General features: G+C 42.6%; 2 protein-coding genes across 3 annotated transcripts in view; one reads left to right on the top strand and one right to left on the bottom strand.

The window, feature by feature from the left end:
• LOC116615095 (intracellular protein transport protein USO1) overlaps positions 1-2,254 on the bottom strand; it is a 10,409-nt gene extending 8,155 nt beyond the window's left edge. The window contains exon 1 of one of the 2 annotated variants that reach the window (XM_048729953.1): positions 2,206-2,254. In XM_048729953.1, coding sequence (XP_048585910.1) covers positions 2,206-2,221 — 16 coding nt within the window. In that variant the 5' untranslated portion in view covers positions 2,222-2,254. Of the gene's footprint in view, positions 1-378; positions 1,247-2,205 lie in introns of those variants that run through there. The other variant, XM_048729952.1, reaches the window with a different exon arrangement.
• A 3,628-nt stretch (positions 2,255-5,882) lies between these two features.
• Positions 5,883-13,358, top strand: LOC116615082. The gene is made up of 8 exons (XM_048730172.1): positions 5,883-5,975; positions 6,673-6,798; positions 6,979-7,097; positions 7,496-7,803; positions 8,071-8,171; positions 8,307-9,843; positions 10,533-10,816; positions 11,693-13,358. The coding sequence occupies exons 2-8, from the start codon at positions 6,675-6,677 to the stop codon at positions 11,752-11,754; spliced, it is 2,535 nt and encodes an 844-aa protein (XP_048586129.1). The 5' UTR covers positions 5,883-5,975; positions 6,673-6,674; the 3' UTR covers positions 11,755-13,358.
• The last annotated feature ends 3,137 nt before the right edge of the window (positions 13,359-16,495 follow it).

Raw genomic sequence — 16,495 nt, 5'->3', positions numbered from 1 at the left:
TGCTAGAATTGGTCACGTGATGTTATACATAAATAATAATAATAATAATCCGATAGTACTGCTTATAGTACACTTCATATGATAATCATGAATAATAACTGGTGTCCAATCATATTACTACTAGAATTTTTTTTAGTGAAAAACATGAATAATAACTGAGAATCCATCATATTACTGCTATAATTTAAAACAAAAAAACATAAAAAAAACACATTTACTTATATTTGTTTAGAACCAATCAGATCATTGTTAGATTTGGTCACGTGATATATTAAATGACCTGGTACGTCGTTTCCATAACGTACCAAGTGATGTGAGAACAGAACCGAACAAGTAACTCGAACCGCTATCAACCTTTTCTTACATTTAATGACTCACCTTTCTCGTCCATGCCCGACATTTCTATGGCTTATGACTTCCGGCTAATGCGCGTGCAAGTTACTTATGATTGATGACGTACAGAAAAACCTAATTGCGTGACTAAAATAACCGCTGACCAATCGCTTATAAAAGCCAATGACTGAAGACTAAGGAGGAGGAGCTGACTAAAGAGGCCGCCTGGGGCGAGGTACGCTTAAAGACGTCGTTATCTACCTTATATCCTGAATTTACCATTTGACAAGATATCTACAGAGACTTCCTCTAAATCGATACGGGTGGATCCATTTCGCAGGGCACTGGCAGTAGGATAAAAATGAAGCTAAACCCCCCATCACCTATTTTTATTTATTTACTTTTTATTTAAAGGCTTCCTCCACACTTATACACAAAGATATACAACAAAAATACAAAAAGAGCAGACAAAAATAAGACCCTGATTTCGCAGTACCCTTAACGTCTCCCCCACGATATTCAATGGGAGCATGAGGTCCGGCCCCCAATTGCTTTTGAATGTGATCTAAATATAAACACAACCCTAACTGGTCTCTCGAAATTCACAAGTGCTGGCTTGCCGGAATTCCCGCTTACTGCGTTTCATTAAAAAGTTTTTTAATGGAACGCAGTCCGCTAGATAGCGGTGCTGAGGCCGAAATCTCCAGCCTAACCGGAAAGCTTTAGCTGCCATACGGTGTTTCAGCGCATGTTTGGAAGTATGGTCTACTGTTTTTTTACATTTGATCTGATGTTGATGAGGTTTGATTCTCTTCCAATGGACTTTTTCCTTCATTTTTTCCTCGTTTTTTTTTCTCACTTTTTTTTTCACTACAGTGCTTCTTTATGGCTTCACTTTTTTACGCCTTTGGTTTACGGGGCTTTTCGTTTTCGGTTTAAAATATGTGTGTGTGTGTTGGAGGGGGGGGGGGGGGGGGCTGAGGCAGCCACAAACATTTGAAGTTGCGTTTGAAGGGAGTGACGGGAGAAGGGGAAAAATTGATGCAGCACTGCACGTGATCCGCCTATTTGGCGGTTTGACTAGTACGTTTATTGATTAAGTTTGTAATCAGATAAAAAAAAATCAAAATTAATTGATAAAGCTTCCAGCTATACATTTCGCGCAAAATGGGTTCATGCCTCTATCGTGGAAACTCATTGTATTATAAATATTATTATATTTTTTGCCTTTTATAGAGGGTATACTGATTGTTTCACTGCGTATAACTTAACGTTTATTTGCATGTCACATATTTTTTTTAAAAAACAGGAGAAGCTGCCGGCCAAGGAATTTTCAAAAATAATCTTCTTTGGCGATTGATGATGTTGCGACGTAGAATTTTCCGAACTAAATTCATCTTGGCGTTACGTTAACGATAAGACGCTACTGTAGAAATCTACGAGAGTCCTTATAGAATCAAGGAAAGTTATATATTTTTGCCATGTATAAGAGCGTTCGAAACTGAAGTGGTGATGCGCAAATATTTCTACGCTAACATTTTAGCAAATGCAACCTCTAAAAAATGTTTACAATAAAATCACATATAAAGTCACAAAGTGACCATTTCCATAACTCCATAATGCCACTTCTTCTTGTGCTAGCATTTTGTGCATAATTTTTTAACATTTTAATAGCTTGCTGTATAAAACATATTTCAAAAAATGAAAATATCCACGCGCGCGCAACCTTTTAGATATTCCTTGCCTCGTAATAAGATTTCCTGATTCTTGGCTACGAGAGTCCACCACCCATCCCCAACCCTTCTATTTTTTTTGAAGATACATAAACATCAAGGCCAAATACTACTTCATTTAGATTCTATCATTGCTTACCTTTTTCGTTCGCCATTTTCTCCCCTTCTTCCTTGAGGAAGTCCACTGCGCATGTGCAATTAGGGCTAATTACTTTTGATGACGTATTTTGTGTCACGCACGCAACGCTCGTGTCACGTTAACAATTCTGTGACACACAATTTTTTTCTAGGAGTAGAGGGGAGGGAGTTTTTACCCTTTAAGTATACCATATAACTTTTTAGCTTAGTTTTTAGCTTGCATGGGTGAAATATTGACCTTATTGCTTTAAAAGCAGACTTGATTATAAGATAAAAGAGGATTGAAATTCTCAGAGCATGTATTTCGATAGGACTATTGAAATAGTCTATTTTAAAGAGCATATACATCTAAATCAAATCTACTAAAGGGGCTCTATAGAAGTAGACGGACGTGATTATCCTATCGTTCTACCAACTGCTATCCGGACAGGTCCGTACACAGGAGAGTGCGCGTACTTAACATTTCACATATCCTAGTCGAAAATTAAAATTCATCTTATCAAAACCAGCCAAAATCCATCTTATCTCTAGATGCGAAGAGCAAGGAGAAAAAAATCCTCCCATATATAGCTTTCATGTAGTGGACACTGCCATTTTTATGTAGTGGATACTCAGGCCCGCACCCAGGGGGATGCAGGGGGTGCGAACGCACCCCCCTTCCCCCCCTTCCACATGTCCGAAAGTCCACTTTTGGCTCTCAATAGATGTGCTATTTGTAGATAAATCTAAAAATCATACCCCCCCTCCCCCATAAGCTAGATCACTCTGGTATGTAGCCAAGTCCGACTAAAAAATAAACGTCCCGTGGAGATACTGCAAAGGCATAAAAAAAAACCATTTTGTTTTTTTTAGGCGCCTCCCTCTCCCCTCCCCCCCCCACCCCACCCCCCCCCCCCCCCCCCCCCCGGAAAAATTAGGTCCACTTTTTCGGATTTCGCACCCTCCCCCCCCCCCCCCCAAGAAAAATCCTGGGTACGGGCCTGATACTACCAGTTTCATGTAGTGGATACTGCCAGTTTCATGTAGTGGATACTGCCAGTTTTATGTAGTGGATACTGCCAGTTTTATGTAGTGGATACTGCCAGTTTCATGTAGTGGATACTGCCAGTTTCATGTAGTGGATAGTGCTAGTTTCATGTAGTGGATAGTGCCAGTTTCATGTAGTGGATACTGCCAGTTTCATGTAGTGGATACTGCCAGTTTCATGTAGTGGATACTGCCAGTTTCATGTAGTGGATACTGCCAGTTTCATGTAGTGGATACTGCCAGTTTTATGTAGTGGATACTGCCAGTTTCATGTAGTGGATACTGCCAGTTTCATTAGTGGATACTGCCAGTTTCATGTAGTGGATAGTGTCAGTTTCATGTAGCGGATAGTGCCAGTTTTATATAGTGGATACTGCCAGTTTCATGTAGTGGATACTGCCAGTTTTATATAGTGGATACTGCCAGTTTTATATAGTGGATACTGCCAGTTTCATGTAGTGGATACTGCCAGTTTCATGTAGTGGATAGTGTCAGTTTCATGTAGTGGATAGTGCCAGTTTTATATAGTGGATACTGCCAGTTTTATGTAGTGGATACTGCCAGTTTTATATAGTGGATACTGCCAGTTTTATGTAGTGGATACTGCCAGTTTCATGTAGTGGATACTGCCAGTTTCATGTAGTGGATAGTGCCAGTTTCATGTAGTGGATAGTGCCAGTTTCATGTAGTGGATACTGCCAGTTTCATGTAGTGGATACTGCCAGTTTCATGTAGTGGATACTGCCAGTTTCATGTAGTGGATACTGCCAGTTTTATATAGTGGATAGTGTCAGTTTTATGTAGTGGATACTGCCAGTTTCATGTAGTGGATAGTGCCAGTTTCATGTAGTGGATACTGCCAGTTTTATGTAGTAGATACTGCCAGTTTTATGTAGTGGATACTGCCAGTTTTATGTAGTGGATACTGCCAGTTTTATGTAGTGGATACTGCCAGTTTTATGTAGTGGATACTGCCAGTTTCATGTAGTGGATACTGCCAGTTTTATGTAGTGGATACTGCCAGTTCCATGTAGTGGATACTGCCAGTTTCATGTAGTGGATACTGCCAGTTTCATGTAGTGGATAGTGCCAGTTTCATGTAGTGGATACTGCCAGTTTCATTAGTGGATACTGCCAGTTTCATGTAGTGGATACTGCCAGTTTCATGTAGTGGATACTGCCAGTTTCATGTAGTGGATACTGCCAGTTTCATGTAGTGGATACTGCCAGTTTCATGTAGTGGATAGTGCCAGTTTCATGTAGTGGATACTGCCAGTTTCATGTAGTGGATAGTGCCAGTTTCATGTAGTGGATACTGCCAGTTTCATGTAGTGGATAGTGCCAGTTTCATGTAGTGGATAGTGCCAGTTTCATGTAGTGGATAGTGCCAGTTTCATGTAGTGGATACTGCCAGTTTTATGTAGTAGATACTGCCAGTTTTATGTAGTGGATACTGCCAGTTTCATGTAGTGGATAGTGCCAGTTTCATGTAGTGGATAGTGCCAGTTTCATGTAGTGGATAGTGCCAGTTTCATGTAGTGGATAGTGCCAGTTTCATGTAGTGGATACTGCCAGTTTCATGTAGTGGATACTGCCAGTTTCATGTAGTGGATACTGCCAGTTTCATGTAGTGGATACTGCCAGTTTCATGTAGTGGATACTGCCAGTTTCATGTAGTGGATACTGCCAGTTTCATGTAGTGGATACTGCCAGTTTCATGTAGTGGATACTGCCAGTTTCATGTAGTGGATACCGCCAGTTTCATGTAGTGGATACTGCCAGTTTCATGTAGTGGATACTGCCAGTTTTATGTAGTGGATACTGCCAGTTTCATGTAGTGGATAGTGCCAGTTTCATGTAGTGGATACTGCCAGTTTCATGTAGTGGATACTGCCAGTTTCATGTAGTGGATACTGCCAGTTTTATGTAGTGGATACTGCCAGTTTTATGTAGTGGATAGTTCCAGTTTCATGTAGTGGATACTGCCAGTTTTATGTAGTGGATACTGCCAGTTTTATGTAGTGGATACTGCCAGTTTCATGTAGTGGATAGTGCCAGTTTCATGTAGTGGATACTGCCAGTTTCATGTAGTGGATACTGCCAGTTTCATTAGTGGATACTGCCAGTTTCATGTAGTGGATACTGCCAGTTTCATGTAGTGGATACTGCCAGTTTCATGTAGTGGATAGTGCCAGTTTCATGTAGTGGATAGTGCCAGTTTCATGTAGTGGATAGTGCCAGTTTCATGTAGTGGATACTGCCAGTTTCATGTAGTGGATACTGCCAGTTTCATGTAGTGGATACTGCCAGTTTCATGTAGTGGATACTGCCAGTTTCATGTAGTGGATACTGCCAGTTTCATGTAGTGGATACCGCCAGTTTCATGTAGTGGATACTGCCAGTTTCATGTAGTGGATACTGCCAGTTTTATGTAGTGGATACTGCCAGTTTCATGTAGTGGATACTGCCAGTTTCATGTATCAGACATGTAGTGGATACTGCCCTCTTACCGTATAGTCTCCCTTGTCAAAACGTTGAGACGTTGCTCTTATTCATAATTTCTTCTTAGTTGGGCCAGTTTTCACAAATTTAAATGACTTCACACTTTTATTTATTAATCCACAGGCCTATGAGCTTGGGCTGCCTGTGGACTTATGAATCTCGAGTGTATTGCGTATCATCAAAACTAGAAGGTTTCCGTTTATTGCGATTTTGGCCGTCGCTACAAAGTAAATAGCAGACCAGGTTTGTGAAGTTTTAATGTGCGGCATAAGATATGTAACCGCTTTAATGATCCATGTTTAGATTGAGCTTTCAATTTCGAATGATGCAACAAAGCGCTTGTATCGTTTTGGATAATTGCATTACAAAGCACACTGTAGTAGTTGTTTTGTTCCATGTCATGTTGAAACAACTTTGCCAACCTTTGCTTTGTCTTGTTGTCAAACGAGCGCGCGAAACTACACTCTCGGTTCGATTAGCCACTACTTTTTTATTGTTTGCATTGTTTTAATACAACGTATCATTCGCATGCAAGAAAACTTCAAAATTATTATTCAAAATTAAATTACCCAAAGCATTTTATTGTGACGCAGTGATTTCTAGCCAACATCTGGCTTTTGTTCATCTGGCCTCAATCACTTGTAAATAAGCATGCGTCCAACAAATGAATTTGACAGCTGGGACTGGTCTTTGCAGGGCCGTATTTGCAGGCCTCGAAATCCTTTTTCTGGGGGGGGGGGGGGGGGCAAAGTACTATTAGATATTTTTCCCAAAAAAAAAACACTCAGAATGACAGATTCTTTATAAAACAAGCATGATTGCATCAAAGACATGTTTAATCAAATCGCAAATGTGAAAAAATTGTCATGCTTTAAGTTTGGATGCCAGTTAAAGTGATTATTTACATTATATATTAATAACTTTCATTTCACCAAATCAGGTATGAAGCCATCAGGCTCTGTCACCGTTGCAGTGGTTGGAGGGGGTGTTGCCGGTCTAGCTGCCGCTGCCTCCCTTATTGATAAAGGATTTGACGTCAAGCTTCTAGAGGCTGCTGACTATTTTGGTAAAAGTAGTATTTTGGTTAAAAGATATGTTTATATATATTTAAATCCTGCAGACCTTGTCCATGCTAAAGGGTTATTGTGGTTAAGATTAGGGTTAGGTTTTGCATTTTGTATTTTAGACTCCCCCTAACCTCATTTGGCTGAAAACATGACTAACATTGTATTTATGTTTATTAAAGGTGGCCGGGTTATGCAAGCCTTGCCCTTTCCTGGGTTTGCACCTGTTGATTTGGGAGCTGAATTCATTCATGGAGATAGAACTATACTAAACGACATAGCAAGGAAACAAAGCTGGAAGGTAACAGATAAAAGGCATGTTTCCAGAGAAAGCCAGGGACCGCGGAGCATGTTGAAAAGAGGGGGGCTGAAATTGAAAAAAAAGAAAATAAAATATTGAGAAATGAAAAAGGAATAAATCATAGTATTTGAATTGTTTTGGTCACAAAAAGTGGAGGAGCTGCGTCCCCTCCCCCCCCCCCCCCCCCCGCACGGAACCTAAAAGCTATGTCACATTTTGGTCTATCATGCCTCCAGTCTTAAATTTCATTATTTTCAATTTTGAATTTCCTGAATGAACCTGTGAATTTCCATGTTAGAAACCGGTGAATTTTCCGTGAATTTCCATTTACAGGTTTATTCACGGTTTCCTCTCTAGAAGTGTATTATGCCTATTGATTTAACCTTTGCTTGTTACAGGTTCATAGGGAAAACTTGCTGGATGCATTGGTGTATGTTGATGGCAAATCATACCCTTGTTTGGGAGCAGAGCACCCAGAAATTTCTGCTTGTCTGAATGAATTTAAAAAACTTTTAGCCGCAAATGAGGATCAAGGCACAGACTTTCTGTACCAGAGATTGTGTGACCAAGGCCTCAGTGATGTTGCGTTACGTTTTTTGGATAATTTTGATGTACAAAGCCGTGGTGGAACATTTACATATTATGGTTTAGCTGAGAGGAGACAAAAAGAAAGCTCTTTCAAGGAGTGGGGAACTGTTAATATGAGGTAGACTAATAAGAAAAGAAACATGTAAATTTCACACCATTTTCATAGAGTAATGAGAAATAAAAAACATGACAATTTGACCCCTCCCATTGATATGAGGGGAATAATAAGAAAACAAATGAACATTTATCCTCTAATTCGTCTGTATGCTATATGTCTGCCCTTTTGTTGGTATAAGAAATTTCCCTTTTGATTATTTTTAAGTTGTGACATTAGTCAATAAATTCATACATACTTTATATTCATACATACTTTATATTTTTCTAGGCTAGAGGGTTCCTACTCTCTGCTGAAAGATTACTATCTGGAAAAGTGTGAAAAAGTGGATAAGAAACTGAACTGGCAAGTGAAACAAGTTATCTTGGAAGGTATCATCAAGGATACTTAGAAGCCTATGCTTAACAAGGTTTATCATTGCTTTATGTAAGATCTGCATGCAAGCAGCCCCAGCTATATTTTCTTGTACATTCACATTTAGACTGACATTTTCTTATCTTTTTCAGATGATCAATCAAGTTCAGTCATTCTCATCAACCAAGACGGGAAGCCCATACATGTAGATTATGTCATAATAACAGTTCCTCTTTCCATACTGAAAGATGGAGATATCAGATTCTCACCTCCCCTTCCCTCTGAAAAACAGCAAGCCATTGACAGTATAAAAGTGGGCTCTGCATTGAAAATCATCTGTAGATTCAGAACACGATTTTGGCAGCAGACATTTGTAGTGGATTTGGATGGTTTCATCCCCCAAATGTGGATGTATTCCAGGAATCACACCCAGCAAGGGAACCAGTGCCCCTGTAACATGGCTGGCCCCACCCAACAAGGGAAGCAGTGCCCTTGTACGATGACTGACCCCACCCAACAAGGGAACCAGTGCCCCTGTATCATGACTGGCCCCACCCAACAAGGGAACCAGTGCCCCTGTGTCATGACGGACCACACCCAACAAGGGAAGCAGTGCCCTTGTACGATGACTGGCCCCACCCAACAAGTGAAGCAGTGCCCCTGTATCATGGCTGGCCCCACCCAACAAGGGAAGCAGTGCCCCTGTATCATGGCTGGCCCCACCCAACAAGGGAAGCAGTGCCCCTGTATCAGGGCTGGCCCCACCCAACAAGGGAACCAGTGCCCCTGTATCATGGCTGGCCCAACCCAACAAGAGAACAAGTGCCCCTGTAACATGGCTGGCCCCACCCAACAATGGAACCAGTGCAACTGTATCAGGGCTGGCCCCACCCAACAAGGGAACCAGTGCCCCTGTAACATGGCTGGCCCCACCCAACAAGGGAACCAGTGCCCCTGTAACATGACTGGCCCCACCCAACAAGGGAACCAGTGCCCCTGTAACATGGCTGGCCCCACCCAACAAGGGAAGCAGTGCCCCTGTAACATGGCTGGCCCCACACAACAAGGGAACCAGTGCCCCTGTGTCATGACTGGCCTCACCCAACAAGGGAAGCAGTGCCCCTGTAACATGGCTGGCCCCACACAACAAGGGAACCAGTGCCCCTGTAACATGGCTGGCCCCACCCAACAAGGGAAGCAGTGCCCCTGTGTCATGACTGGCCCCACCCAACAAGGGAACCAGTGCCCCTTTGTCATGACTCGCCCCACACAACAAGGGAACCAGTGCCCCTGTGTCATGGCTGGCCCCACCCAACAAGGGAACCAGTGTCATTATAACATGACTGGCCCCACCCAACAAGGGAAGCAGTGCCCCTGTAACATGACGGACCACACCCAACAAGGGAACCAGTGTCATTATAACATGACTGGCCCCACCCAACAAGGGAAGCAGTGCCCCTGTAACATGACTGGCCCCACCCAACAAGGGAAGCAGTGCCCCTGTGTCATGACTGACCACACCCAACAAGGGAACCAGTGCCATTATAACATGGCTGACTCCACCCAACATGATGAACAGTGTCACGTGGTTGTGGGTTTTATGACCGCTGACAAGGCGGCATCGAATATTCACCTGTCTAGTGAAGAAGTGTGTGCCAGATTCCTGGGGCAACTGGATACCATTTTTGGGTGAGAGCTTTTTCTTTTTTCTGCAGATTTGGAAATGTTTTTCTCTGTTTCCTCTCTGCTTCTGACCATTCTTCTTCTCTCGTTTTCCTCGATAGGGTTTATGCATCGCGATCTCCACCTCTTTCGGCAACTCCCATTTCTATATCCCTCCATCACTTTGATGTTTACTTTTCAGGCACGTTGCCAGGTTTTGCTCGATGGGGTGTGCAGAAATGGATATTATATTCAGAATGCCCAAGATTTAGCTATTTGTTTAAAAGAAATCCGCTGCACACTCCCCCCCCCCCTCCCTATCTTCCCGCATGTATTTAAATTTATAAATCTATTGGGGATTGTGTTTATTTGTGTTTTATTGCTATGACATCAGATTTGGACATGAAGAAAGATCTTTGAAATATTGCTATAAAAGGGTATGCAGTTCCATTTGTGTAAAATTGAAATACGGTCAGCTCCCTACATTTCATCTTATTTTTTCTAATCAATTTTCGATCAAAATTTCCTACCGTAAACATAGTTTATAAAGTATCTTGTTACGTACAGTCTCTTTCTGCGTGCAGCTCGGGGAGGTCGTAAACAGAACCTTTTTTCTTACTTCCCTGTACAATGTAAAATAGTTATAGACCCTGCACCGGATACAATTTGAACAAGTTTATTCGGAGGTAGAGTCTAATGCTAGTTCACCATTCAAGGACCCCTGAGGAACCCCGACCAGCCTCTGACAACCTGGTCAACTACGTGTACTATCATTGGTCCAAACACCCCTACGTCAGAGGTGGCTACAGCAGTCCCACTGCGCGTGCGCACGGCCTACGGCACCATCTAGCTAGTTCGGTTAGCGGTCGACTGTTTTTCGCGGGAGAGGCAACGAATGTCAAGGTCTCTGCCACCGTCCCTTCGGCGATAGAGACTGGGGAGAGAGCGGCGGAGGAGGTGCTACAGCAAGCATTGAGGAGTGGTCATCGGAGGGTACCCAGTAAGATTTAGAAGGGGGGGGGGGGGATAATATAGTTTTTACTAGTCCTGGGAGCGTAGACGATGGCCCGTAGCCAGGTGGGTTCGGGGGGTAAGGAAGAAGCAACCCACTCGCCTGGAAAGTTCGCTCTGAAGCTAGTTGACCAATTCACCTATTAAGCTACACCTTCCCAAAATCCCATGTCTGGCAATCACGTGTGCTACAGAAATAAATGCTCCCCCTCCCATCCCCCGTGCCACTGTTGAGCGCCTATCCTTAGTATGTGCTAGCTGAGTTCCATGTCTAAGTCAGCAACATTGGTTTGGTGGGGGGGGGGGGGGAGAAAGTTGATGTGCTTGACAAGTGCTTAACCGGTATGCACCCATACGCACAAAAGTGGTACCGATTTGGCGAAATGGGTCAGCAGTTTTGGCAGGGATTGTAGTATCATGGCACGTGATATAGTGGCCGTTGGTTAGAGGGAATTTCACAACAGATAAATGGGCAACTTAATCTATAAAAACAATTTGTTATTCAAAACTCGTGTATTAAATAACAATTTTGCTAGAATCCTTTATCCTATGTGCAAAAACGTTTTATAATAAAAGCACCCAAGGTTAGGCTATGGTACCCTATTGCCATGGTCTACCAAGTTATATGAGAACAGAACCTTAGTAAATCGAACCGCTATCACGTGATTTGCACCTTTTCTTCCATTTAATGACTCCCCTTTCTCTACCACGTTTGACATTTCTACGGCTAATGACTTCCGGCAAATGCGCTCGCAAAGATACTTATGATTGATGACGCTAATATAATGCTGAAATGCTAACCTTTGTATCCTCTTTCTCGAGGACGGCTCGGATGCTGTAACAGTGAGCTTGCATTTATCTTTAGATGCTGAAATACTGACCTCACAGTCATGGATGCTGCAACAGTTACCTCGCAATAAATGCTAGCTAACTGTTGCAGCGACAGCAACGGTGAGCTCGCGATCCTCTTCGGGTGTTGTGGTTTCCATATCAGCCTGGTTATCGGGCGCATGGACCCCCATTGCTGCATCGTTGTCAGGCCAAGGGAGCACGGCAGAATTTTTTCCTATTTAATAACACGCGATTGATATTAAATAGATCGATATTTTACGGAAATACATGCATGGTTTGTATTATACTTTTCCCTTTAGAAAATGTAAGAAACAATAAGGACATATATAAAACAGGCAACAGAGTTTTATATATGGCCTCAATGTTTTTTTTTACATTTTCTTTAAAGGGAAAAGTATGCAAACCATGCATGCATTACGTAAAATATGCAACATAGCTTTCAAACGGCAAAAAAAAAAACTAAACACATAAGATGCTACTAAATATTTGTGGTGATAAAGGGGTGTTCATTAAATACATTAAGAGGGGGCAGGGAAGATTTTCACTCAAGAGACCTTAAAATTTCGGACCCCCCCCCCCTTTCATTTGACATTTTTTTCGGTGCCCCCCCTTTCAGAACCCCAAAATTTTTGGAGCCCCCCCCCTTACGACCTTAATAAACAACAAAGGCTTTAACTCTGGAAAAAGAATACTGCGAAGTTGCCATCCTTGTCCGATTTGATGATTCAGTCAAGTTCATCATTGTTTCAGAGTCTAACACAGGGACGGATCTAGCTTTTTACCTTCGTAGCGATTTTGGAATGAACAGACATGAAAATAATAAAAAAGGCAGCTCAAGAGGTGGGGGGGGGGGGGGTTGAATTCAAGTGAGCAGGATTTTTTTTCTCATGATCAAAAGGTGGTAATTCTTTTAGGCATACTGCATATTTTTTTCATGTAAAAACATGTTAAATGGTGCAGGGATTTTTTCAATCAGTTGTTTGCTTTTCAAAATCCCCCTCTCAAATGTCAAATGGTCCGCCCCTTATGACGCCTGTGAAGGCATATACGTGTATATTTGTTTTTGTTAAGAATATTTTTCTGTAAAAAAGGGATATGTCCAACGTAAAAAAAAATTGTATGTATATCGTTTTGGGGATTTGCATGCTCCAGCACTGTTAAGAAGTCCATTTCAATTTGTTCCTGTTATTCTGATAATAAACTGTATCGGTAAAAGCAAATGTTCTATACTGGTAGTATCTTTATTATGGTTTATAAAGACAGTTATAAAGAAGTATTCAATACATCTGTCATTAGGCTTAATATTTAATATTTTTTTTTTTGGTTTTTGATTAAAAGCGGGTATTCGTACCATGGCACCTGGGGAGAAGGGGGACATAAAAGGGAGTAATGCTTGTGATGCAGGTAAAGATTGGTGGCAGGGGTGAGGGGTGGAGGGTAATTGTGGGGATAATGCTACGGTGAGTGGAGTTGGAGTATAAGGAGTGTCCGGGATAGTGATGCGGTTGTTCTTACCATGGCGTATAGTGTGAATGGGAAGGAGGTAGTGGGAAGGGGAGGTATAGACCGGAAAACAAAAAGGTTGATAAGGGGTAAGGTGTACATGCTGATGGAGAAAGAAGTGAGTTAAAATATAAATGAAAACAACAGTAGTTAAAAACATGCACATAAATGTATAATAAAAATGACGGAAAATAAGGAATAGAATATTTCATAGAGCTTTTTGAAAAGTTAAGCAGCCTCACGTGTTTTCTAGTACAGGGTTTATCATCAGGAGGTAAGACCAAGTACTAGTCAAATGAGATGGGGAGAGTGGAAACCGGGAGCCGAGGGATGCTAGGGGGAGGAGGAAATATGGAGATACCTAGTAAGGAAAAAGTTCGCATTTGAGACGTGTTTCAAAGTGAATGAGTGGCTAGCCAATTCACCTCACCCCTACACGTCAACGTAAGGCTGCTATAGGGAAGTGGATGGTGTGGTGTGTTCAAATCAAACCTTCCTTTGTTGGCCTTAGACATCGTTGATTTTCTCTACCTTCTTCGCTTGCTAGCTGTTTACTAAATTTCATGTATTGGCCTTGGCTTCTAAGACTTTTAAGCTATCTTGAGCCAGGTAGGATTTCTTACATAGCTGGATGGTGCTATTGGAAGACAAAAATATATGTAAGATAAGTTTGTAGTGAGCATGGCTGACAAACGTGCAAATAAATCGACGAACTTATTGAATGGCACTTAAGAAATGCAAGTATTTGTTATGTTGTAAAGTACACATGTATTCGGGCGCTAATAAAATAGATATCGAAGTTAAAAAGGATTAAATTATTAGGAGAACATTATTTTTTACCTTGTTGTAAGCGTGGTTTACATTTAAGCGGTTTTTGAAAAAGTGGAGAGTGTACGTGATAACAGCTTACAACGGTTTGCAAAGCTCGTGCTCATTGTGAACGCGCACGCTATTTTATTTACGGTTGGATTATTTCCGGGAACATCACGTGGTACAGTATGTATGGTAAAAGAAGATGGCGGATTTGCAGGTGCATGTGGCGTGGAGTTGCTTGCAGAGTTTCTTGAATGAAATGAAATGCGGGAACAATACTGAAGGACCGTCGTTTGCTTATCTCCCTTGGGTTGTGGTCGTGTATTGGTACTGCTTGAATCCCATGGTGTTTATCTGCTACACTGTAGATTTGTTTGGCAGAAAACCAACTTTGATGCATATTGGAAAGTAAAAAGGTGATGTTTTTATGTGGCATAATTCCTCAACCCAACATAAACCACTGACACTGTTTTGTGTTTGGCATAAGAGAAGTTTATTATAAAATCACTACAAACTGATAAATGAAAAACTAAAATAATAATAATAAACCTCTCTGCCACCCTTCACACAAAGCCCAGGGTGGGAGGGCGGGAAAAATATGAGCTTGATATATAAACGTTGAAAAGAACAAAGAATTATAGAGTGAAGCTGTGAACGTGTGCTAGCAATCAAGACTAGAGATAACTGAAATACAATATGCTGGCTTGAGCAATTAATCCCTTTAAGCTAGGTGCCCAAAGGGGGGTAGTTGAAGTAAGGGTTACTCCTATTGTGGACGAGAGAAACATATTTATTCTTGATAACCGTGTACTTTTGCTTGAGTGTAATGAAAACTTGGGATAAGGCTTATAATAAGACAAACGGTAGATGATGTATTTGGATAGTAGACTAACAAAACCTTCTGCCTGATGATGATTGGTGGTAATCTAGTTATTTTGTGTGTTCCTTTAGGCGGACATAATTTATTTGGTTTCATGTCCAGGCACGAGTAAATTAGTAGGTTGGGTCGGGATAGGCAAGGAACAAACTTTGTAAAGGATGTGGTTTATAGGATAAAAACGAATAACAGGAATTTTTTGTGATTGGAAAATAGGTGAAAAGAGGATAGGGGATGGTGGAAGCAGCAAGGATGCAAAAGGGCGATAATGGCTGATGGTCTGGTATGAGTGTAGGAAAGGAGGCGGGTTGTGGTGTGGTCCGGGTAGAGGTGGTAGGAGGAGGATGGGGATTGGTGGAGAAAAATAAGGGTGCAAGAGAGCTGTGGTGGTTGGGGTAGGATAGTGAGGGAGAGTAGGTGTTGGGATTAGAGAGACACGGGTGGAGTAAGGGTAAGGGTGTTGGTGGGCTACGGGTAGATGTTGGTTGCAGGGTTTAGGATGGGGGGATAGAAAAAGTGCTGAGTGGGGTAAGGCTGTGGGAGGGGTATGAGAGTAGAGAGGGTGCAGGTTGAGGGTGGAAACAGCACATGGCTCCATAAAAAATCAGAACAAACCCCCCCCCCCCCCCCCCCTTTAGAGGACCGGTTTTTTTTAGCCCCCCGTTTTGGTGGCTAATTTTCAGAGCCTCCCTCTAATATCTTCCCTCCCCCCCCCTCGGTGTATTTAATGAACACTCTCTAAACACCGATGATCACTAGAAAACAATCATACTGTTTTTAGAGTCCTTCACATGAATAATAACTGGTGTTCAATAATATTACTACGAGAAATTATCTAGTAAAAAACATGAATAATAAACAATCATATTACTGCTGCTGAAATTCACAAGTGCTGGAATGCCGGGTTGGGTCCATGTCTTCCTTGGATTGGGTCCATCTTCCCCTCTTGGGTTGGGTCCACCTCCCCCTTTGCTTTGGTCCATCTCCCCCTTGGGTTGGGTCCATCTCCCCCTTGGGTTGGGTCTAGCTCCCCCTTGGGTTGGGTCTATCTCCCCCTTGGGTTGGGTCTATCTCCCCCTTGGGTTGGGTCCATCTCCCCCTTGGGTTGGGTCTATCTCTCCCTTGGGTTGGGTCCATATCTCCCTTGGGTTGGGTCTATCTCCCCCTTGGGTTGGGTACAATCCCCCCTTGGGTTGGGTCCATCTCCCCCTTGGGTTGGGTCTATCTCCCCCTTGGGTTGGGTCCATCTCCCCCTTGGGTTGGGTCTATATCCCCTTTGGGTTGGGTCCATCTCCCCCTTGGGTTGGGTCTATCTCCCCCTTAGGTTGGGTCCATCTCCCCCTTGGGTTAGGTCTATCTCCCCCTTGGGTTGGGTCTATCTCCCCTTTGGGTTAGGTCTATCTCCCCCTTGAGTTGGGTCTATCTTCCCCTTGGCTTGGGTCTATCTCCCCCTTGGGTTGGATCTATCTCCCCCTTGGGTTGGGTCCATCTTACCCTTGGGTTGGGTCTATCTCCCCCCTTGGGTTGGGTCCAATCCCCCCTTGGGTTGGGTCTATCTCCCCCTTGGGTTGGGTCCATCTCCCCCTTGGGTTGGGTCCATCTTCCCCTTGGGTTAGGTCCATC

The sequence above is a fragment of the Nematostella vectensis genome, chromosome 7 (genome assembly GCF_932526225.1).
Source record: "Nematostella vectensis chromosome 7, jaNemVect1.1, whole genome shotgun sequence".
NCBI classification, from domain to species: Eukaryota; Metazoa; Cnidaria; class Anthozoa; order Actiniaria; family Edwardsiidae; genus Nematostella; species Nematostella vectensis.
This window is presented reverse-complemented; position numbering and strand designations above follow the sequence as displayed.